The sequence below is a fragment of the Procambarus clarkii genome, chromosome 32 (assembly GCF_040958095.1).
Source record: "Procambarus clarkii isolate CNS0578487 chromosome 32, FALCON_Pclarkii_2.0, whole genome shotgun sequence".
NCBI classification, from domain to species: Eukaryota; Metazoa; Arthropoda; class Malacostraca; order Decapoda; family Cambaridae; genus Procambarus; species Procambarus clarkii.
This window is the reverse complement of record NC_091181.1, coordinates 33,000,737-33,026,303: the sequence shown is the minus strand read 5'-3', so window position 1 is coordinate 33,026,303 and position 25,567 is coordinate 33,000,737. Positions and strand designations below refer to the sequence as shown.

At 39.9% G+C, this 25,567-nt stretch overlaps 1 protein-coding gene across 1 annotated transcript; it reads left to right on the top strand.

Annotated features, from left to right (window-relative positions):
* The first annotated feature begins 1,444 nt into the window (after positions 1-1,444).
* Positions 1,445-24,757, top strand: LOC123759387 (clustered mitochondria protein homolog). Its single transcript, XM_045744365.2, has 7 exons — positions 1,445-1,618; positions 12,821-13,071; positions 13,254-13,397; positions 16,845-17,016; positions 17,332-17,462; positions 17,910-18,046; positions 19,994-24,757. Exons 1-7 carry the CDS (start codon positions 1,495-1,497, stop codon positions 23,253-23,255), a joined length of 4,221 nt encoding a protein of 1,406 aa, XP_045600321.1. The 5' UTR covers positions 1,445-1,494; the 3' UTR covers positions 23,256-24,757.
* Positions 24,758-25,567: the final 810 nt, after the last annotated feature.

Below are 25,567 nucleotides of genomic sequence, written 5' to 3'. Positions count from 1 at the left end.
GGAGTTGACAACTATCAAAAGAGTAGAAACATTTTGTCGCTGTTTGGTGCTCACGGCGAGTGATCTACGTAGTTCTTTATTTCGTGGTGGTATAGCTCATGCTTTAATGATATTTTATACATATGATATTCTAAAGAATTTTATTGCAAACACATTGCTACCAAAATGAAATACGTAGCTCGAGAATTAATGTCAGGACAGTGAAAAGAGTATACACTTTTCGGTGTTGCCGCTCAAAAGCCCAAAACGCCGGGCACATAATGTGAGTTTTTTTTTAATGTTTGCCGGGAGCGCGAAAGTGTAATTCTTAATTAGTCAGTCTTCCGTGTTTATTTCCCTGCCGATTTTTGTATCGTCAACGAAAATGAGACTATTTGTTTAGCTTAGGTAATTTATTATGCACCCAATTAGGGAGCCGGTCGGCCGAGCGGACAGCACACAGGACTTGTGATCCTGTGGTCCCGGGTTCGATCCCGGGCGCCGGCGAGAAACAATGGGCAGAGTTTCTTTCACCCTATGCCCCTGTTACCTAGCAGTAAAGTAGGTACTTGGGTGTTAGTCAGCTGTCACGGGCTGCTTCCTGGGGGTGGAGGCCTGGTCGAGGACCGGGCCGCGGGGACACTAAAGCCCCGAAATCATCTCAAGATAACCAATACCCATCTTGTGGGCGGTAGTGGAAAGGGTTACAGAGGCACATAATGGGCTCAGGGACTAAACACCCCAATTCATTTAGCTAAGCAAGTTATCTTGATGAGGAGACTGTACTTGTAGTCGGTCTCGCACCTATGATGTTGATGTAACAATATACATTAAGTTTTGTAACTAGTTCATCAAGACTGTAACTTGCTTAGCTATATGAATTTTGGGGTTCAATCCCTGAGCCCATTATGTGTATCTGTAACCTTTTCCACTACCGCCCACAGGATGGGTATGGGGTGCACAATAAGTGAACTAAACTAAAACATTAATAATTATTTATTATTATTAATTAATTCATATAGTTTACAATTTACCTAAAATTTACATTTATTTAAAATATCCAACACTCTCCATAAGGAATTTTAAATATTGAAACTTTATTATAAAACCTGCCTATAAGGCGGCTTTTATTAGCAATAAGAAGCATCTGAAAAGTAAGTACAAGCAATTAGGAAAAGTTTGAAAATGTACACAATAGTTGGCGGCAGGCGAGCCTGGCGATGTTTGAAGCAGACGACGCACCAGGCTGGTGCTGTGAAGGGACCCTTCCACATTCACTTCCCTACCCTCTCTCACACGCTTCTCCTCTACACATTCACTCAAATCTTATCCACGTCGTTGTTTTGAATTTTCCTATTTTACTAAGAATCACCATTACAATAATTAAGCAGGTGTACATAGGTGACAAATATGTTATATAAGATGAATGGTTGGTGTCGGTGTCCGGGAGGTCCCTGCGGCGCTCCCCGGGCGCTCTCCCACCAGTCCCCCACGTGAGAGTGTCGCGAGCAGACGATGGCCCTGGAAAATGGTATTGAATCTGGGCCTGGCACTGAGAATGAAGAAAGTACAGCTGCCAGAGACGTAGTAGAGGAAAGCAAGTTGAAAGGTGGAGTGAGGGAGAGCCAGGAGACGACGGGTAAGTGTTCAACAGGAGGCAAGAGGCGGAGAGAATAAGTCTGCCGCTGCTCTAGCAGACGAAAGCCGGCGAGTACGACGCATTCTGTGAATGACGAAATCCCTCTCAGCTGTAATGAAGGTCGCGCTCCACCCGACAACCACGCTACACATATATATATATATATACCTTTCACTGTTATAGGGTTTGTCGGTACTGGCAGGGGTGTGTGACTAGTGTGTAGCAGGTGTAGGTAGAGCAGGTGTATATGTAAGGTGAGGACCAGCAGCGAGAAATCAGCTGATGGTGGTGGTGGGGCCCGCCTGGGAGTGGGGCCTTGAAGCTTGCCCCGGCTGTTACCAGGCTCAACACGACCCTCTACTCCCAGGGTTGTTTTTATCTATGTTACTTTAGGCGCTCCCTGACTGTACATTGTTAATCCACATTAAATGATTAAATTATGGAACCCAACGTCTTAAAGAATTAAGACTATTCGCCTCAGACTGGGTTTAAAGGGCTGCACAGTATATGTTTTTTGTCGGGACCCTGTTATTTCCAGGGTATTGGTTTGTGGGGCGAGTGTAGCTGCATTTAACACTACATTTTCTAGAATCAGCAAATTCAGACTTACTAAAGAAGTGGTATTATGAATTTTCAACATGCAGCTATTGGTGTATTTGCAGTTTCTATACATTTCTATGAAACAGCCGATCTATAAATCAGCGTTATACGATGAAATACTTTTCAGATAATCTTGATAGGTATAGCAAGAATCTTGATATTGGTGCGTGTCTGATTCGAGGTTAGGGCAAGACGCTTAGGCTAGCCTCACTAAACTTTACAGGGTGACTGGTCATTGTCTGGGGATGGTCATAAGCGGGTCAAGTTTGAGCCCCATACACCCCCCCCCACTTTCGCATGTAATGGTGAATAATACTAATTTCTAAACTTGCTAAATAAGGCTATCCCCCACACTAAAATTACAGGGATGAAGGCTTAAAAGGTAATGGAGGGTAGGAAAGGTGTGTAGTTAAGATGGTTACAGCGTAGAAGATTGTGTTGGGATGGTTACAGTAATGAAGATATCATAGTAAAGATGCTGCGTCCGTCACAGGAGCAACGAGGAGTACCCCAATTAGTAACATTACAATAGGCCTATTGTATATTTTTGATGTTTGGATGCAAGTATGCACATATTAATTTCGTAATAGAGAGTCGATGTGAAGTACATGCAGAATATTGGTATTGCTACCCTGATAAATTTATTAGCAACCCGGAAATCACTAGCTGTGCGTTGATTCAGGGGGGGGGGGGGTCAAGGTCACCATGGCCCGGTCTCTGACCAACCCTTCTGGTTGGTCTGGTCAACCAGGCTATTTGATGTGGCGTCTCGCAGCCTGACATTTGAATCATAGCCTGATTTATCAGGTGTCCTTCGGAGGTGTTTATTGAGTTCTCTCGAACACTGAGGGTCGCCAGTTATGCCCCTTATGTGTAGTAAAGCGTGTTAAACAATCTCGGGCCTTTGATGTTAATAGTTCTCTCTCGGCATTCCTATTGCATCTCTGCTTTTCAGCGGGGTGAGGGGAGGATTCTGCATATCCTGCCATGCTTTCTGGTCTCGTGTGATGTTATTTCTGTGTGCAGCATACTATTAAGTACTTTAAGCAATGGCATCCAAGAAGGTCCTCACCCCTCCCTCCTCTCTCTCTAAAGAGTTCAAACTGTGATACAACACACACCGCACAATATATGGTTCACCTCACGGTGTCCCATAGTCGGGGCCAGGAAGTCTGTACGGTTGAGCGACGGTCTCGCTTCATGCAGGTCGGCGTTCAATCTGCGACCGTCCAAGTGGTTGGACACCATAAACCCGGTCCCATCCCAAATCCTTATCCTGACCCCCCTTCCAAGTGCTATATAGTCGTAATGGCTTGGCGCTTTCCCCCTGACAGTTCCCGTCCTTACCCCCCCCCCCCTTCGCCCCAACGCCAATTATTGACCTTTCCCAGAATGCAACCTATAACAATTGCCTAACTCCCGGGTACTTGTTTACTGTTAGATGAACAGAGGCATCAGGTGGGGAAAAACATTGCCCAAGCACTCGTCCTATTGCGGGAGTCGAACCTGGGACCTTTTGGATGTAACCTGGTATGATAGGTTCGGTTTAATTGGTTAGTGCAGCTATGACACAGAATATGATAACGTTATGCCATCTTTAAATCCATCTTGCTGTGAGGGAGATCACATTATCAGATAATGGGCGTTGGGTGTAGTCGGGTAACGGACTTAGGCTCTTGAGGCAATAACAATGGAGGCTTGCGTGCATCAGGATTAGCATGTTGGGAAGAAAGGTGGGTTGTCGACCAAGGTTACATTATATTCCTAAGAGTTTTGTTCGTGTCATCTGAGGCCCTAAATATAAAATTTAGAAGGGGGTTGGAATTGTTTTGTAACGTGTTATGTTCTACACTAATAATTATTGGATTTTATGTCCGTTACAATGAAAATTGGTTTTAATATATACGGGATGAGTGACGCTGGTCAATGAACTAGCTCTCCAGGGCTAAAACAAAATACAAAAAGTACCGTCATTCGTCATAGGCGGTGGTGGAAAGAGTTGGAATTGAACCTCAATATTCGTTTAGACAAGCAAATTACATCACTGATAAAGGCTAGCATATGCATCGCCAGTTCATTTAGAGTTTAACTTATAGGTAGCTTACAGAGCCACACATCGGAGCTAGTCATGTACCTTCCAGCCAGTGGACTACAGGTTATCCTACAGTGGCACATAACGGGTTCATAGACTGAAAGCAACATTCAACAGCGAGCAAGTTGCAACGTAGATGAACTAGTTTTTAAGCTTGTCACACAATGTACGCGGCCACTACAATGGGTTTCATATTACAGTTGGCTTTTTTCTCGATTAACAATTATGGATCCCGGGAGGGACAAATGTTTAGACACGTTTCCTTTCATCTAATGCTTCTGTTAACCTAGCAGTATATAGGTACCGGGAGTTAGGCAAATGTGGGGGTTGCATCCTGGGAAGGATCAGAGTAGTTCCATCTTGCGTGGTTGGGGGTGGGGGGGGGGAGAGGGAATACAAGTGTTGTATACATGTGCAGATGATGAGTCACTAACGTGGGCTGAATACTGCGTATGATGTGCAAACCATACATCAGAAAATGAAGAATCGACAACGTTTGTCAGTCCTGGGCCGAAACGTTGTCGACACAACTTAATGATACAAGATGGGCCTAATCGTCGGTAGTTTCTTAATTTTCTGATGAAACATGCGCGGATGCGCACTTGCCTAGATGCGAATGTAATTACCTAAGTGTAGTTACGGAATGAGAGCTAGGGGTCGTGGTGTCCTTTGTTGCTAACTCATAAAACGTTTCTAAACTACTTAGGGTTTTGGCCTCCACCTTCTCTACCACTGTGAAAGTGAATTTTCTTACATTTCTTAGACAGCTTTGTTTTAAATCTACAGCATCTTGTTCCTGAAGTTCCAGGTTTCGGGAATTCTTTCTTCAAAAGAATCTTTTGAATTCTAATCGAGTGGATAGAATTAATCCAAAGTCGTAATGGAACTGGTAGATGAACTGTGTCAGCACGAAACTATCGAATGATCAATGTAACCTCATATATCTGTATGTTCATGGAGAGAATCCTAGGGAAGAGGAATTACATTTGCACAATATAGTAAAATAAACATAATCTGGTTTTGTTAACAATAAATCCTTACTCACATTTTTGGAGACGGTAACCAGCTATTCATAAAGTATTTTCCAGCAGACGTAGTGTATGTGGACTTCTCCAAAACTTTTGATAAGGTACAACACTAGACAAGGAAATTACAAGTACATGGAATAAATAGTATAGTACTAGAATGGACAAAACGGGTTAAAACAAAGAAAGCAATGATTTCGTCCTAAATGAATCTGACTAGAAAAATATGGTAAGTGGGGTACTGCAAGGTTCCAACTTAGGGCAACTCATTTTTTGTTGATTACATCAGTATTATAGATGAGAATAGTGTACACACATTATTTAAAGCCTGGCCTCAGGCCGGGCTTGGGGAGTAGAACAACTTCCGAAACACGTTCTAGGTCACACTAAGATTTATAGTAAAGTAGGAGGCGAAAATGACATTGATGCCTTACCAAGAGATATATCTACATGAACTCCACAAACTGTCGGAAGACTGGTCAATTCTTTTTAATATTGAAAAATGCAAAACCTTGCATGTAGGGCGTAAGAATGAACATCACAACACTATCATGCAGCAGATTGAAGAAAAGAACCTTGAAGTCAGAATCCACCAGTCATTGAAAGTTGCATAACAAGTGGAATCTACAGAATAGCCCGCCAAAACCCTAGGAATAGTCAAGCGGACATTTCTTTTGAAGGAAAAGAAATTGGTTATTCAATTGGACAAATTTCTGGTGCGCTGCTATTCGACGTGGGGGTTTATATTCAGCATTTTAAGTCAAGTCTATGTTGACTAAGTTGGAGGATCTTTATCCAGAAAGGGCGTATGTAAAATACAAGGGGTCAACGGCTTCAAGCTCGATAAGTCACATTGTAGGACAGAAAACGGGAGATACTTTTTTACCCAGTGTTACAAACCCGTGGAACAGTCTGCCCGTCGAAGCTGTAAATGTCAAGTCATTACTATACTTAACATCTACCTGAAAAACATTGCACGAAACACGTTCCCTAACCTGCACATTAAAATAGGGGGGGTTCATTTGTCAAGCCACCTGCTTCCTGCCCCCCGTCGAGACCGCTAGATGGTGGCTCTCGGGGTAAATTCACGTAAAATAAATATTTACTGCTACGTGAACGAATTAAGTTAAAGGAAAGTTGCACAACCATTTCTGTAGGCTTGGAATCCTGTTCACAAGTTGATTGGATGTTGGGAGGCAGGACCAAAGAGCTGAAGCTCGAGCCCTTCAACTCAATTGGATAAAAACATAATGGGCAAGAGAAGTGTATTAGCACGGTCACAATTAGGGTTGCCATGTTGTCGGCTTTTAACAGACCCTGTGACCAGGCTGCCCTCAATGACCTGCCGGTTTGCCATACAAATATTATTTGTATTTTTTATTTTATCTAGGAAATGTTTGTATCATGACTACTCATGGGTATGTAATGATGTTTCAATATCCTGGTAAAGTTTCTAGGTACAGATGAAGCAAATAACACTAGTGTGAAACGCGACAAGAACTGTTCAGTGTTTATGCTGGACGTTATTCCACCACTAATGTAGCGTGCTGGTAGCAAATTACCAGGAGTATACCTGGAGAGGGTTCTGGGAGTTTTACCCCCAAGCCTGGTCTGGAGTCAGGCTTGACTGCTTTTGCAGATTTCATTCTATGCTGTTACGGGTGCTATAGTGACTAATGAAAATAGTATAATATAACAATAATATCTGGTGATCTACCAGTAACCCAGCCACTAATTTGTGTAATAGGGCTGACCATATATTTACACTGTATAGTCTAACAATCCCTCCATCTCCTGTAGACTAGGCCCAGCCACCAGGGATAAGCTATCACAATTTCACCCATCTAGAGATACAACCATCCACTACATACTGGACACGGTATTTATAAAGTGGGGTAATATAGTCATTTATTATCATAATGTCAACTCCACATAACTCCCAGCTGTTGACATATACTCTACTACCAATATCTCCCTTTGATAGAGATAATATAGGCGTAATGGCTTGGCGCTTTCCCCTGATAGAGATAATGATTTACAAACTAAAGCTCGGGCACGCCCACACACTTATGATGGAAGTATAGTTTAGGTCTACTTTCGTAACCCCAACAGGTACACTAAATCCTCTCCAAGTTTACTCCTACTATATAAACAAAAACTTAAGAGCACACCTGGAGTTGCACATTAAAATAGAGAATATGTAATAAAACCGGTATTCAAAAGAAACGAACCTGACTTAAAAAAAAAAACCCTCTGCAGTGACACAATGATCTCCCAGCTCAGCCGCCAGCTACAATTGAATCTCCGTTGCCTCAGGCAACGTCGGAGCAAAATATCGTACCATAACTGCCTAAGTTACCATTTTATTAATTTCCACAACTTTTTTACCAAACACAGTTTATAAATGATATAATCTCCTGGCTTGTTTAATACTTTATTTACTAACTTGTATCTCTTCAAACCAACCAGTAACTTACAAGTTATACATTCTTCATACTCAGCCCTGCAGGCTATCTGTCTCATGCTCCAAAACCTATACTTTTTGGTTATATGCAAATTACATTTTTTTCTTTTTTTCCTCAAAAAGACAGACCCCTGGTCATAATATATGCAACAAGTCGAACGTCATCATGTGTTAGAATTGGTATATAGCAAAGTACTGTACTGCTTTACATGCAGAAAATGGCATTGTTAAAATTCTTGTAATCTTTACATTCTTTTAAACTTCCTTTTTTTTCTCTTTCTCTCTTGCCTTATATAGACTTGTATACTTGCTACGTCACCACTTGATAAGGGTCCTAGACGGACCCAAACGCTGTCATTTTCATTTCGCCCGTGGCAGCTGGGTTATGCTATTTTACATACGTCCACGGCAATTTGAAGCCTTCTATTGAACTGGTACACTGTTGAAGTTGAATTTACTTCACAGAGATGCCAAAGGAACTAAGCAGTTGCATGCTTTAGCGGTCCGCTCCAATTTTAAGACTAGCAGGATGCTTTTTACTTTTCTTTCCAAAAGACTTTATTTTAATGCCTGAACGTAAATGTGGAAAATATTTGTACAGTATTTATTATGCAAGTGACAACCCTGGTCACGATTCATCGTTAATGGAAAGAGATTTATATCCTCAAAAGAAGAGTAATAATAGTAGAAAGGTCATCCAGCCTCTCCATAATCAGAAAATATGCAAAGCTAGAGCGATTCGGCGTTCTTTGGTTATAGCGAGGAAAATCTCCAAGCCTGAAGGTAGCTTTCGTGGAGGAGTCGACGTGGGGGTTTATAGTGCAAGATAGCTTCCTAGAGGATTTGCCCAGCCACTTGGGCTGAAAGGTAGAACGACGGTCTCGCTTTCTACAGGGCGGCGTTCAATCCCCCAACTGTCAAAGTGGTTGGGCAGCATTCCTTCCCCCCCCCCCCCCCCCCCCCCCCCGTCTCATCCCAATTCCTTATCCTGATCCCTTCCAAGTGCTATATAGCCGTAATGGCTTGGCGCTTTCCAGGAGGATTTATTAACCTGCCGATGCTACTAGTCATCCCAGCTTGGCGCTTCGTTTGATAATTACATGTTACGCTGTCAACTTTTAGGCTATCCTTAAGTGCTTTATCACAACGTTCAGATGTTAAGTCTAAAAGGTTACTGTGCCGATAAGGCTCGTCATCGGAAAAGTGATCTTCCTGATTAGGACTTGCCGGCAGAATGACTGTCGAATATATATTTCAAGTTTACGCAAATGCTGAATTTGAGTACATACACATATTCGCAAATGAGTTTGTTATAAGCTGCTAGAAAAATAATGCACCTACTCGGTAGAACGTCTACTGAGCTTGTAAACTGTTTAATGAATGTAACCAAAGCCGTCAAAGATTGGAGAAAGATGTACACGTTCGTAAGTACTTGCGTAAACCGCTTCATGAATCTGGCCCTAGGGGTCTGGGTGTGAACAATGAGAAGGTAACTCAGGACATGTGGAGGATAAGACACACAAGTGGACAGAAAAGCAGTGAGGGGGAATGTAAAAAGTTTGACTAAAGAATATCATGGGTCGACATAAGTCAGGGTAACTACCCAACACAACTAATACATAACACGTACTACTCATAGAAGTAATTAAAACAAAATAGACGATTTAAGTGCTCTTGTGTGCACAAACTACAGTATATTGCATTAACCGAAACTTAGATGAATGTAGAAGACGGAACTAAATGAATGTAGAAGACGGAACTATGGCTGAAAATCAAATTAAGGTATTCAAATTAACGTCAGATAAGGGGGGTGGGGGGAGAATAGTATTATGTCGGAGAAAATTTAAAATGTAGTATCAAAAGGGGGAATTAAAAGTACCACAAACTGTTTGGATAGAAATAAATGGAAAATAATTATAGCCTAATAATAGTTGTACATTGGCCACCAAATCTCGACAGAACAGAGGAAAGACATATATTGGCAGATAGATGCTGTATACAATAGGTGACTTTAATTTGAGTAGAATGAACTAGGACTAATATAGTACATAAATCTGCTATTCTGGGCCTAGAAATATTTAACTTTTTTTAAATTTAATTTTTTCCGGACTATAAGTGAATACTGCCAAACTACCATCTTATTGTCTATTACATAGACAATATGTAATTGTCAACCAGATCAACCAGGCTGTGACTCATACGTCAGGCTGCGAGCAGCCGCGTCTAACAGCCTGGTTGATCAGTCCAGCAACCAGGAGGCCTGGTCGACGACCGGGCCGCGGGGACACTAAGCCCCGGAAGCACCTCAAGGTAGCCTCAAGGTACATCATATGTACGATGGTCCACATAGTTACAAAACGTACTAATTAAACAGGAGGATGAGTTTTCTTTTAGTACTCAAATATGCTGATCAAATAGCCAGTCGGACGATGTTTATTTGTGAGTTAATTATACGACGCGAACCTTAACCCTATGGCTGACTTGGCGCGGAGCTCTGACATGTGCTACACGATGAGGCGCAACAAATCTTTGACTTTATATTATAGAGTGAAATAGTGGTTTTAATTAAGAGACGAGAGCGGCGGTTGTGTGTAGATAGTGATGGCGCTGGTCAAGTCATGGGAAATAGAGTGTGTGTTTGTCGGTTCATGAGCAAGCAAACTATAGTAGTTTGGTGGGACGCTGGGGTGGGGGTGGCACTCCGAGCCTTACACACTACACGCCCACGGTGGCTTTATTCTCTCTCAGCAGTAGTTAAAATTAGCTGCCTAATATGTCCGCTCGCACGCGCACCTTGACTCTATACTCCCAACACTGCACAGTCTGTTATTATAATACTTAAATGAATATTTAAGTATTATGAATACTTAAATGAGTATTTAAGTATTATGATATATTAAAAATAATTTATATTTAATACTTAAATTTATAGTACTACTTCAGTATTATTTAAGCCGGCGGACAGGAAGTTGCCGGCTTCCTGTTCTCGTAAATCAGGTATAAGACCGCTGCCTCAAACACTCTGATTGGCATTCTAAATATGCGTGTTAGTGGTTTTTCCAAGACTGTTCCACTTAATCACCAGCATAGACATGTTCACTTCCCATGATATCTTAATGTATTTACAGTATATAACACATATGTATGAAGATCATTACATTATTTTGTAATAATCTCCCATCTCTTGAAGCCCATATATTGATGTGGGCTTCAGGAGACAGGTTCGGTGTAATATCAACTCCTAGATCCTTCTCTGCCTTTACATTTACTTGAGTTGAACTTTAGTAGGCATTTGTTGGACCATTTCTTCAGTTTGTTTAGGTCATCTTATAGCCTCTTGCTATCTTCCTGTTTTAATCGTCCTTATAATTTGTGCATCATCAGCAAACATTGGGAAGACAGGGTCAATTCCCTGTGGGAGATCCCTCTGGGAGATCGTTTACATAAACAGTAATGTATAATATATACATTATACCATACAGTATAATGTATATTATTAATATATATATATATATATATATATATATATATATATATATATATATATATATATATATATATATATATATATATATATATATATATATATATATATATATATATATATATATATATATATATATATAATTTATATAATATGTATTGTGTGGCGTTCTTAGTTGTATATTTGCTTGGGGACCATTCAAGCTTGTTCGCATTTGTGTTGCTCACGTGGCCCCATAAAGTGAGGTGATTCAATGAAATAACTATGCCCAAGCTTACCACCAAGTGCCGTCAAGACGTTAGGGATATAGCCTTGATGATGATGAAGATTAAGCCACCCAAGAGGTGGCACGGGCATGAATAGCCCGTAAGTGGTGGCCCTTTTGAGCCATTACCAGTATCAAAAGATGATACTGGAGATCTGTGGAGGCGCAACTGCACCCTGCGTGACGGGAGATGTCTCCCGGACCAAATGGTGACCAAATGGTCGATATAGCCTTGGCTACCAATGTCTTTTGTACCCCTCCACACCCACCCAATAGGTGGGGTTAAAGGGTGCACCCCACACCTGTTTGGTGGGTAGTGGCGGTGTGCCCCACACCTGTCCCATCCATATTACAGTATACCTATCCATTTTTAAATTTAGACAGGTTTCACTGGATATGGCTGCATATTCCGTGTTGATTATTTTCTTGTTTAGGGCTTCTATCCCTTTGACTAAACAGTAAGATGCTCTTGCATCTTTGTTTAATTGGAAGAGGATTTGTAATGTCATAATTGTTCAAGGGATATTATTTGATAAAGCCCTAAACAGGAAAATAATCAACATAGAATATGCAATCATATTCAATGAAATATGTCTAAATGAAAACTTGCTGCCAGTATACACCATATTTTAATATGCATGTACAGGAAGGGTGGCAAAGTATGCAAGTATTTATAAAACACAGAAATCACATTAACGTGATATATATGCAAAAATCCACTGGAATTATAGGTGGGTGAGAACCTACAACCCTGGCATTGCCAAGCCACATACTCTACCACTAAACCACCGTTACTTGTAAAAGACATACAACCGGAGTGCTACCGAAATCACAGGAAGTTTGGAGGCCCCCCTACTGACGCCAGTTAAAGTGTTTACGTATAACCCACAAGCACTCGGGTGGAAGAGCAAAGTGATCCTACACCTTACATCCCAACTTCAGAAACACGCAGGAAAAAAACTTGGTTTTCTAACTGTAAAAGTCAGTGGTGGCTTAGTGGTAGAGGAAGCGACTGGCAATGTCGGGATCGTAGATTTACACCAACCTAAGTATTTATATTACTGTGTTCTCTGTATGCAAGAGATCCCTCACACAGGAACCAGGGACGCTAGGAATTTAATAAGTTACAAGTTTTCACATCAGGGCATATGTATTATTTATTCTTTCTATGTATTATCTTTCTATATTCATCATACAGTATTTTATATCAAAAGATATGTACTGTAAATTAAAAAAAAAATTGGGTATTAGCTAGTGCTTTTCTTCTTTCAGCAAAGGTTAATGATTGTGAAGCTGGGGATGGCTTTGAAAAGGCAGAGACAGAGACACAAGAAAAGTCAGGGGGAAACACTGATTGTAAAATTGTAGCAAAGTGTGATGATGATGAGGATGATGATGATAAGGTTCAAGATGATAAAGAAAAGGATGACAAAAACAAGGAAGAAAAGGATGGCTCTTTATCACAAGAATATGGGTTTACAGTCAAGATTCGGCCCCCTACTGGAGATCAATTTGAAATCCAGGTAGGTAAAACTTGTGCGAGTTTGCCAGTCTGTGATTTCTGTAACATTTTTACTATAATTCTTTTGCAATGGAAGGCATTCTTACACAAGTGGACTTCACTGTATCTAAAAAGTGACTGTTGTGCTTAAAATAGTTTAGCAATATCATGATGCTGAATTGACTTGTTTAATTTATTAAACAGGTGAGCAGCATGGAACTGGTGTACGAGATCCACCAGCTCCTGATGGATCGTGAGGATACCTGCCACCGCACCTGCTTCTCACTGCATTTAAATGGCCAAACTCTGGATAACTTTGCTGAGCTAAAAAATGTTGAGGGTCTTAAGGTAAATAGCTTAAATGACGTAGTGTATCACAATTATACATCATAACTGTTAAATACTGTAATGCATGTTTATAATGTTTTGACAGCTTTCCATATGAAATGTCTATTGGTACCATCATTGCATAAAATATTCATAGATTTTTTTAATGTAGGCTTAAATTTGGATTGTTGCATGTGCATTGTGTTCAAATCTTACACTGGGTAATCACACGCTTTCATTAGCATCTCTAATGCTCGCAAGCCATTGAAATGATTGATTTTCCATAATTTTGCTTTATTTTGTGTTGGGTTATATATTGGCTTAAATGTCATACTGTATATCTAATGTATATGTTAAATGTAATAAAACTCCCTTTTCTGGTCGTCTCTTGATAGCTCCCCAAGTGTAGTGCTGGTACAGTCATGCTTTTGGAAGATGCACTATTCCTCAAACCCACCTGTAATAGGGAAGGTGACCCTACTGTTCTGGGGGAACAGACCCAGATGTAATAGGGAAGAATGTACACCTTATTTCTAGTCAGAACCAGAATCTGACTTTCTGTGAGAGGAGGGGACTTTAAAGATCATAGATCAATCCAAAACAAAAAAGTCTCACAAGATATCACAAGTACTGTACAACAAAGCAAGCATTTGCTTAAAGAAATTAATAAGTACCCCAGAGATAAACACTAGTGGTGTGCTCATCCAAGTCCTCCAGAACTCTAGTCAGCCTGTCTCTTCATTCGCAAGCCACCTAAACCAAACTCTTCCAACCACATGAACAAGAAGGGAACAGGGAAGCTACTGAAATGTCAAGGAAACCAGCCAAAGCAGCATGCAAATAACCAGCATAGAACATCAGTTGCTAGAGTTCAGCTTGACCTACCGGAGACCAGAGTCAGAGCCTGGTTTCCTCATGGAGGTGCAGTGAGCAAATGGCGTTCTGCCATTTCACTGGGAAAGCATCCAGAAAGTCAGCTAAGCTCGAGTGATACAGTTGACGGACAATCATCTTGGCGATCATTTTGCTTATTTCTGTGTCTGTTGTCTTTCTCCAGTTTTTGTCTTTTCTTTGTTATTGATGGTTGCTTTGGCTAGGGCTGCATCATTTGTTGTCCAGTGGTGGCAGTTTGTTACTGCCTGCATTCCTCCAGCTACACTCAGACACACAGAAGTATCAAGAGACGAAGTGAAAAATGCTCAAGTAAGAACAAAGCAGTTGGCCCAGATGGAGTTTCACCATGGGTTCTGAGAGAATGTACACCTGAGCTCAGCATTCCATTTCAACTGATTTTTCAGGCATCCCTGTGTACAGAAGTTGTAGCAGATGTGAGGGAAAAAGGCTAACATAGTTCCAATCTACAAAAGTGGCAGCAGGCCCCCTCAATTATAGCCCTATGACATTGACAAGTGTTATAGTCAAACTATGGGAAAAATAATTAAAACTAAATGGGTAGAACACCTAGAGAAAACTATATAATATTAGACAGTCAGTATGGTTTTCGATCTGGAAGATCCTGTGTAATGAATTTACTCAATTTCTATGATCGAGCCACAGAGATTTTACAGGAAAGAGATGATTGGGTTGACTGCATCTATCTAGACCTAAAAACGGCTTTCGACAGAGTTTCACGTAAGAGGTTGTTCTGGAAACTGGAAAATATTGAGGGGGTGAGAGGTGAGCTTCTAACATGGATGAAACATTTTTTGATAGAAAAAGGAGGGCAGTAATCGGAGGCAATGTATCGGACTGGAGAAATGTCACAAGTGGAGTACCACAGGGTTCAGTTCTTGCACCAGTAATGTTTATTTCTATATAAACGATCTACCAGATGGAATACAGAATTATATGAACATGTTTGCTGATGATGCTAAGATAATAGGGAAGATAAGAAACTTAGATGCTTGTCATGCCCTTAAAGAAGACCTGGACAAAATAAGTATATGGAGCATCACTTGGCATATGGAATTTAATGTGCATAAATGCCATGTTATGGAATGTGGAATAGGAGAACATAGGCCCCACACAACCTATAAATTGTGAGAAATCTTTAAAGACTTGTGATAAAGAAAGAGATCTAGGGGTGTTTTTAGATAGAAAACTATCACTTAAGGATCACATAAAGAACATTGTGCAAGGAGCCTATGTTACACTTTCTAACTTCAGAATTGCTTTTAAATATATGGATGGCGAAATACTAAAGAAATTGTTTATGACTTTAGTTAGACCAAAATTGGAATGTGCAGTGGTAGTATGGTGCCCGTATCTTAAGAAGCACATCAAATGTTCCGGGTTCGATCCCCAGTGGAGGCAGAAACAAATGGGAAGAGTTTCTTTCAGCCTGATGGCCCTGTTCACCTAGCAGTAAATGGGCACCTGGGAGTTAGAAAGCTGCTACGGGCTGCTTCCTGGGGATGTGTAACAAAAAAAGGAGGCCTGGTCCAGGATCAGGCCGCGGGGACGCTAAGCCCCGAAATCATCTCAAGATAACCTCAAGATATCCAGCAGAAGATAAGCTGTGATTACCAAACCACACATCAGAAGATGGAGAAATGATGTTTCGGTCTGTTCTTGGCCAATATTAGGTCGTGTGTGATGTCTTGATAATGGTAAAGTCGTCACACACACCTGCCTTGATAGCGTTCCAATACGAACATAATACTCATATCTTTATCTTCTGATGTGTAGTTTGGTCATCATATCTTCAGCCACATTATTGTGACTCATCATCTGCAGTAGATAAGCTACTTTAAATTAAGGAAGTGTTTGCTCTGTATACAGTTCAGTATAGCATTTACATGCATTATATTGATTCATTATGGTACTGTAAACCAAGTGCTTATAGTATTGAATCGTTGTATACATTTGGGTGCATTAAAGGGTTATTTAAGGGAAGTATATATCTGGCATGATGTAAAGTACAGTGCAGTGCAACCTCATTTCAGTGAATCCCTGGTTGCAACTTGCAATTTTCAGGCTGGATTTACTCGCCCACTTTACCACATGCACATTTGATTTGTGCTTTGCCAAAATGTGAAGATGCTCAGGTTTGCTTAGGAAGCATGGCCTGAATTCACAGACCTGTGGGAAAGTTGCCCATAATATGATTGACATTAAAATTTGGTTAGATGAAATTTGCCCATAGAGTATGGGAAATATTAATGTACGAGTGGCAATTCTGAATCTAGTTCTAATCATTTTTTTTTAATATTTGTAGAAGGAAGCAACAGTAGAAGAAACAATGTATATTTCTTGTACATTTTGTAAATGTCTCACAGATGACCCCTGAAGGCATTTTCTAGTTGCAACGAATCCCTCACTCAAATGAATAAGAGTTGGTCCCATATAGTTAACTGAATCGAGGTTACACTGTGCACATAAGGAAACCTCAATTTTTTTAAAGAAAAGATATGATGAAAGTTTTCTTTTGTAATACTTCATGCTTTATAACATTACTTTGCATTTCAGGAAGGGTCAGTGATAAAGGTTCAAGAAGATCCTTACACAGTAAGAGAGGCCAGAATTCACGTTCGTCATGTACGAGATTTACTGAAGTCTTTGGATCCCATAGATGCCTACAATGGTGTCGACTGTGCCTCTTTAGCTTTTCTTAATGCTGTCACTCAGGGAGATATTTTGGGTGAGTCTGTTATAAATTATAGTACAGTACATAAAGGACAAAGGGGATAATGTTTAACCAAAAGAGTATAACTTTGTAATGAATTTGATAGTTTCCTGGTGATTTGGGTATGTGAGGGCTAAATTAGTGATTGGTCAGTGTATAATCCTGGCTTGCCAAGGCTAGGATTTTTCTTCTTACCAAGGCTTCCAATGCTCCAACCTCTTTCCTAACCTAGCTACTACATTTTAGTTTTGCCACCACATATTCCTTTTGTCAGTCATGTATCTGAAGTATTTAAACTTTTCAGTTAATTCTAGATGTCTGTCTTTTCAGAAAAAAAGAAAACTCCAGTAGAATCGGTGGACTGTACGCCGCCAAAATATATCTTGCCAGGCTGCAAAGATCATCCCCTCACCCCTCTGCAACCTTTTGCTAAGGAACAGAAAACTCCACAGTGCCTGAAGGTAAAGAAGAGTATGCATGTACAAGTTATTCATCACTGAGTGGGAGAGGCAACATATAGTTCAGAGGTCCACAGGAGTTTACCTGTGGACTATCCTCTGTTCCTAATAAAGAAATTGGTTTGATAAACAATGTTAACCATGAGCCAAAAGGTTTTCAGGATAGGATGACTGGCCATACTGGACATTCCCTTTCTACTCTGAGATTGGTTCCTTGGTTACGTCTGAGACTGAGTGGCAATGGCTCTGGCACTAAGAATAATTATATGGTAAAAAAAGATATCTGAAAAAGAGTGATTTAAGACTAGTTGAGCATCTTTTTCTTGTGCCTGGGTTATTTTGGAGCTTTATCTGGTTTTAGAAAAATATTTTTGGAGTCTCACTAATGCATTTGTGAATAGCACTCGCTTTTATCACACTGTTTTGTTTATAATCCGGTCCATTTTGCAGGTACTTACAATGAGTGGGTGGAACCCTCCTCCTGGCCCTCGTAAACTGCATGGTGATCTCCTTTACCTGTATGTGGTAACATTAGAAGGAAAACATTTTCACATTACTGGTTCCACATGGGGATTTTACCTAAATCAGTAAGTGTAATTTTGATTTTGATTTTTCTTCTGCCACATGTAGTAGTATTTCTTCAAATGAAGTGTATAGTGGTACACTTGTACTGGAAAGACCCAGTACAAGTGTATTAAAACCAAATTTTCTGATGCAGACTACATACTTTCTCAAGGTGCTTTAAACTGTTCAGAACAAGATTGTAGGAGGTTGCATTTATATGTCTGGTATCTATCACTAGACGTCGTTATGATTACGCTACCCAGGGACTTGCCAAGGGATGCTGCAGTTTCAGATGACTGCTCAATTGTCTTGGTTTCTGGGAACTGTAGGCAGGGCTCTGTGGAAATGGTATCCCTGCTCTGAACACCACAAGGTCTGTGCTTGTATGAATTAATGAGATTAATTTAGCTTCATTAAGAATAGTTTTATAGTTAATCAGATCTACTTTAAATAACTATTTACTGCCCTTTAGCGTGTCTTTAGAATCTCTAATTACTTCCTTCTATTAAGCATCTGTAATATTTTAGCAGTTACGTACAATTCTACTATTGAAATAACTTGCTACAATGCTGTAGTGCTTGAGTGAAGGTGAAGGAAAGATCCAATATATACAGTGTGTGTAAATGTATTAAAAACCAAAATTTTCATATGTAACTTACATCCTTTCTCAAGGTACTGTATGCAATGTTCTGCCAAGCATTATAAACTGGGTCTTTCCATCACCTTCACTCTACTATTATTAAAATGCCAACAATGGTTAGCAATGTTATTATTCCTATCAAATTAATTTTGTAACTGTAATTAGTGTTCAACTTTTTTTTTTTTTCCCCTCTTCAATAAACCATGATCAGTCTCTATTTTATTATATAAATTTATCAAATTACAAACTGTTATCAGGATGGCGCTGTGCCTAAAATTAGGGACGTGCATAGTATATCGTGACATTTTTCATAGTCTGCTGGTAGTGTGTGGGGACATTATGCTTCCTTTGGATTTCATTATCACACCCACCTTTGTGGCTTAGTGGTTTGTAATTGTGGAAGAAAATGTATGTAGGTATATATAAAGTGTGTGTATAGTATAATAACACCAAAAATTGAATATTTTGTTCTAAGCCAATAATGTAGTAAGCATGATAGTGAATGCCCAAATATATTTGGGCATTTCGATGTTCTGCAGATTTTATTATATAAATTTCTCAAGACACACACACTATTGAATTATATTAATGTAGAAAAACAGAAAATACTAATCAGAAACATTGGAATACAGGTAAATATTTACAAAATATATTCACATAAACTCAAGAGCCTGGCTCAGGGCCAGCATTACAGGATGAGAGCTGTGCTGGTGGTGTCCCAGTCTTCCCAGCACTGTCATATAATGCTTTGAAACTACTGGGGGAACTGGTGGTTACCTTACCTTGAGGTTACCTTGAGGTGTTTCCGGGGCTCAGCGTCCCCGCGGCCCGGTCGTCAACCAGGCCACCACCAGGTGGTGGGGAAGTGAAGCTATGTAACTACTGGGGTCTCATTCTCTCCTTTGTTTATTCCTTCCTGTCAGTTTTATCTTTCTTACCTTTCTGGTGGCTATTTCCTCAGAGTGATCTAATACCTGCTTTCTGCACCTTTTTGAGAGGCACATTTAAGCATTTGATCTCCAATAGGTAGTTAATGACTCATAAGGGCTTGGTGTGATTTAATAGATGTGGAACTATGAGTGGCTAGCAACAAGGACCCAACAACCTTGGACTCGCCAGAAAGAGGCATTTCATTACATTCAATGCTGGGATTGTAGTGAATGTTTACAGTTTTTATACTTTTTTGTAGTTTTTTCTCTATAGACCTAAGAATTTTTCTGTTGGTATGCACTCATTTTGGGTATTGCTTAGTTTTTTATTTACTGATTGGAATTTTCTCTAATTTTTATTAAGCCATAACTATACTGTACCTTTTCCATGTATGTTTCAGAATAACAGAGGAGGAGTTCAACCCCAAACCAGCAAACCCTTGCTATCTGTGCCACTCGCTCATTGATCTTCTCAGCTTGTTGTCTAATGCTTTTAAGCGCAATTTTTCAAACTTGCAAAAAAAGCGAACATCCAGACATCCCTTTGAGAGAGTGCCTACCTCTTACCAAGTATATTCATGGGTATCTCCTTCCTTGGATCATGGTATTGATGCTCTTCGGGCAGAAGATGCTTTCAGTAGCAAGTTGGGTTATGAGGAGCACATCCCTGGTCAGACAAGAGATTGGAACGAAGAGCTGCAGACAACCAGGGAACTTGCTCGTCGCACACTACCAGAGCGTCTGTTGAGGGAACGGGCCATCTTCAAGGTACACAGCGACTTCGTTGCAGCAGCAACAAGAGGTGCCATGGCTGTTATCGATGGCAATGTGATGGCCATTAATCCAGGGGAAGATCCCAAGATGCAGATGTATATATGGAACAATATTTTTTTCAGTCTTGGTTTTGATGTTAGAGATCACTATAAAGAAGTGGGTGGAGATGCAGCAGCTCATGTGGCACCACGCAATGATTTGCAAGGTGTGCGTGTCTATAGTGCAGCCGATTTAGAAGGCCTGTACACCTTGGGGACGGTTGTTGTAGATTACCGTGGATATCGTGTAACTGCTCAGTCCATCATCCCTGGCATTCTTGAGCGTGAACAAGAACAGTCTGTTGTTTATGGCTCGATTGATTTTGGCAAAACTGTAGTTACTCATCCAAAGTATATGGACTTGCTGCAGAAAGCTGGTCAGCAGTTGAAGATACTTCCACATAAAGTTCTGAATGAAAAGGGTGAAGAGATTGAGCTGTGCTCATCGGTAGAATGCAAGGGAATCATTGGCAATGATAGTCGTCACTACATCCTTGACCTTTTACGCACGTTCCCTCCAGACGTTAATTTCTTGGTTTCGGATGATATTAATTTAAGTGCAGCTTCACGAGAAATGGGTTTCCCTATTGCTCACAAGCACAAGTTAGCTACCCTGAGGCAGGAATTAGTTGATGCCTTTGTGGATAATCGCTATGTGATGTTCCTGAAGTTTGCTGCACTTCACCTTCAGCAACTTAGTAATAAGAAGAAAGAGGCCAACAGACTTGCTGCAGTTAAAGAAAAGGAAGAAAATGAAAAAGAGAAGGAAAAAGAAGAAAATGATAAAGGTAAAGATAACAAAGACATAGAGGCTGAGGAAGCAAAGAAAATCGTTGAGAATGTGACAGAGAGCATTGCTGCCGAGAAACAGGTAGAGGAAAATACAAAGGATATTATTAAAAAAGCTGCTGCAGCTGTAGGATCCTTGAAAGAGGCTGACTTTGAAGTGAAATTTAATTTGGATGCTTTTTCTCCAGGGATTTTGCATGTTGATCCTCAAGGTGAAATGCTGAAGAAAGAAAGACAATTGATATGCGATGCTGCAGGATTTTTAGTGAGTGTGCAGTTGCCCAGCCTCGTCCATGATCTAAAGGACCATACTTCGGCTCCTACTGATGGCACTACTTTATGTGAGGCCCTACATACACGAGGTGTAAACATCCGATACTTGGGGAAAGTTGCTGATCTCCTGGCCAAAGTTCCTGGGTTGGATTATGTATATACCATTGCTGTAGGGGAACTCATTGCGCGGTCTGTCAAACATATTTTTACAAATTACCTTCAGTGTGTTGAAACTATTTGTTTATCATCTGCTGTTGCCCACTTTCTTAATTGTTATCTCTCATCTTGTATCAGTCCACACGCATCTAACAAAAATGATGAGCTTCTCTCAAAGAAGAAAAGAAAGAAACACCCATTTAATAACAACAGCACCTCACAATGGGCAGCGTATTCACCAAAATCCCTCTGGACTCGCATTAAATTGGAACTGAAAGAATATTATGATTGGACCTTGGAAACTGACACAGTAGATAGCACGATTCAGAAGTACGGACTTCAGAAAATTGCTCTTATGAGAACTTTTTGTATGAAATCAGGTGTTCAAATACTACTTCGTGATTACAACTTTGACACCAAATCTCAAGAAAGTTTCCATGAGCAAGACATTGTAAACTTATTTCCAATTGTAAAGCATATCAATCCCCGAGCTACTGATGCTTTCAACTTGTATACAGCTGGTCAGAGCAAGACACAACAAGGATTCTTGAAAGATGGTTATGACCTCATCAATGAAGCTTTGAACCTCTTAAATAACGTGTATGGAGCTATGCATCCAGAAATAGCACAGTGCCTTCGTATGTTAGCTCGCTTAAATTATATCATGGGTGAATATGTGGAGGCCATGTCTTTCCAACAGAAAGCAGTACTTATGAGTGAGAGGGTGAATGGCATAGATCATCCATACACCATCACAGAATATTCCCATCTGGCACTGTATTGCTTTGCCAACCAACAGGTGAGTGTAGCTCTAAAACTGTTGTACCGCGCTCGCTATCTGCTCTTGTTAATCCACGGTGAAGTTCACCCAGAAATGGCATTGATTGATTCTAATATTGGCTTGATTCTCCATGCTGTAGGCCAATATAATCTCTCTCTCCAGTTCTTGGAAAAGTCTCTGGAACTCTCTATCAAATTTTACGGTGAAAGAAGTTTAAAAGTTGCTCTCGGTTACCACCTTGTTGCACGGACACAAAGTTGCATGGGCGATTTCAGAGGTGCTCTAAAAAATGAAAAGGAGACTTTCACCATATACAAGACTGAACTTGGACCAGAGCACGAGAAGACAAAAGAAGCGGACGAGTGTTTGCGTCACCTGACTCAGCAGGCAGTTGTCATGGCAAAAAAAATTAGTGAAGCATTTAATGGTCGCAGTACTCTTGGTCTCCCACCAATTCAGATTCAACCACCCTCCATGAGCAGTGTGTTAGAACTTCTCAATATCATCAATGGTATTCTCTATGTTCAGATCACTCCTGAAGAAATTGAGCGTGTACGTGCAGAGTTGGAGAAGGGTCAAGCAAAAGCATTGAAAGAAAAAAATACGACTGAAACTCTATGTGGAAATGACAAAAATGGGGAAAGTGATGGAAAATGTGAAGAGAGTGATACAAAAAGTGAAGAGAGTGACACAAAGAGTGAGAAATGTGCAACAAAGGATGAGAAGAAATGTGAGGAGAGGGAGACAAAGAGTGAAGAAAGTGATGCCAGAAGTGAAGAAGATGAAAGTGTGAAGGCAAATGAGGAAGTTGATGTAAAAAGCGAAGAGGAGGAAGAAGCGGCAAGCAGGTGAAAATTAAATGTAATAAATTTGTTTATCAAGTTATTATTCACTCTTTGAATTATGCATAATTTTACTGTTGAAAAAGAGGGCTGCAAAAGCACAATTTGGTTGAATTAACTAGCTCAAAAACAATGACCTCTTGTACACACAGCTGCTTCATGCAACGTACCAATGCCTCATGACAGTTCCTTAGTGTGTGGAGGTAGGCTGTGATTGAATTCACAGCAGAACAGACGGTTCACGTCAAACGTAGTCAAATGTTGTAGTTCATATATTAAGTTTTTATTTTGTATGAAGCCTAGTTTTGTATACATACTTAGCTGCAATTGATGTAATATAGTAGTATTGGTACTTTATGGTCTTGTTTGGTCGAGATGATAGAAATGGGTGACATTCCACTGTACAGTATGAGCCAGTATATGCAAGATATTGGACAGGTGTTTGGGTATGCCTACATTGCCTGTTCAACATCATGCAATATTTATGAAACTCAGATATGTTTTCATTCTTTTATACAACCATTTTGTCATTAAACCCATTGTTACTTTTGTTGAGGATAGCTTTTTATATTTGGTCTACACGGGTTGTTAGAAGTTCGCAGTTTTCACACATTTAAATATATTATTAAATTTCTAAATTGTTTAGTTTTGCATTATAAATGTTTTCTTTATGCAAAACACTTTCAAATACTTTCCTCCTTAACCATGTAAGTCATTGGTACCGACTTTCAGGCATTGTGGTTGAAGGTCTCTGTTTCTCTGGTGCTAAAACTGAATTATTTTTTAATAAAATGTTTGTGCAATAATTTGTCCTTAAAATGACTGGCATGTAATTATTGTAAATAATTTAGCTGGCTTTTGACTGAAAATTTTATTAAAGAAGTTAAATGAGAGTAACTAGTGTGACTGCTAATCTCCACTGTTAAGCACAACCCATGGCTACTGTGTTTTGTATATCAAAGTGGTAATATTCAGTTATAAAAAAAATTTAGTACAAATTGAGTGCTTCATAAGAGTTTGTTAGTGGTATTAAGAGCAGGGTGCAGCATGTTGAGGATTCTTGTACAAGAACTTTCAGAATGTTTTGGCCAAACTGGTGAAACCACTGGAAGGATGTTCTGGTCTTGTCTGTAGACCTGAAGAGTTTGAACTTATCATTGCAGATATAATCACTGCTTTGTTGGGTCATGTCTAACTGCATTTAATCAAAAATTGTAATTGTTTTTTTTTTTACATAATAAATTTGTATATATATGTGTACATACACTTGCCTTAAATTCTCATTTAAAGTGAGGTTGGTAAGTGAGGGTAAAGACAAGGTGAAGGGTCCTTAATTTCCTGCAGCTTTTAGAGTGCCTTGTTGTATTTTGAGTTGCAGGAAAATTGTGCTTAAAGCAGTGAATTATCACTTTAAGCTTCCTTTCTAAAAATTGATTAAGCTGTACGATAATGTTGTATAAAGAGCTTCGTGCTCCTGTAATAAAGAACTGTAGATAATAAACATTGTTAATAGCCATATTTTGCAATCTACCTTACAATATAACTAAGACCAAGATTTTTAAGAAAAAGTTTTCTTCACAGCTTGTGGATTTATTAGGTTATAGAAATTAGTTGAACTTTCCCGAAAAAGTTTTGAATTGGTCAAAAATGCATCATTATATCTTTGCAAAATCAATTTGTAAATTCTAGAGTGATAATTTTAATATAATGACATATAGCATGTTAAAATATAATATAAATGCATATAATAAAAAATGTAAATTGCTACTTCTTTCCCCCTTTTTTTTTAATAGCTATATTTTTTAAAATGTTCCTCCCTTAAAGGGTGCTGCTGTCTTGACTTGGTTGAGGGGGGGCTCATGTGCACTGCCCACAGGTAGGTGTGGGGGGGTGGCTCCTGTTTCCTTCTGCCTGCCGTGACGGTGCACAAGCAAATTATACCCCATGTATTCCCCATGCACTTAGATCTATGTATTCCCCACTGTTCCCTGGTGTGATGTCGAGCCTATCCAGCAGCTGCCGCCCGTGGGAGAGCAACACACGTCTTTGGTGGGAGATGGGTTACAACAGGGAGATTGCCAATAGCAGACTATTGATACTCTGAACTAATAAGATTATGATGTTTTTGGCAATTGTAATGCATATATGAGCATTTGTACCTGAATGGAAGAATTGTTAGTGGTTGTTGAAGCCATCTGAGAGTGTTTGTGCCTGTCTAGGCATTTGGTTGTTGTTGGTTAGATTTTTTATGTAATATTCGAACTAGTAGGTTTGTGAATGCTGTCAGTGTTAGATAACTGGCTGTTTTTGGAAGCTTGTTTG

Excerpts from the sequence above, each read along its gene's own strand:
- LOC123759387 (XM_045744365.2), top strand. The coding sequence starts at position 1,495 with ATGGCCCTGGAAAATGGTATTGAATCTGGGCCTGGCACTGAGAATGAA. Across the intron at positions 1,619-12,820 it reads GGAGAGCCAGGAGACGACGG|CAAAGGTTAATGATTGTGAA; the intron begins GTAAGTGTTCAA and ends TTCTTCTTTCAG. Across the intron at positions 17,463-17,909 it reads AAACTCCACAGTGCCTGAAG|GTACTTACAATGAGTGGGTG; the intron begins GTAAAGAAGAGT and ends TCCATTTTGCAG.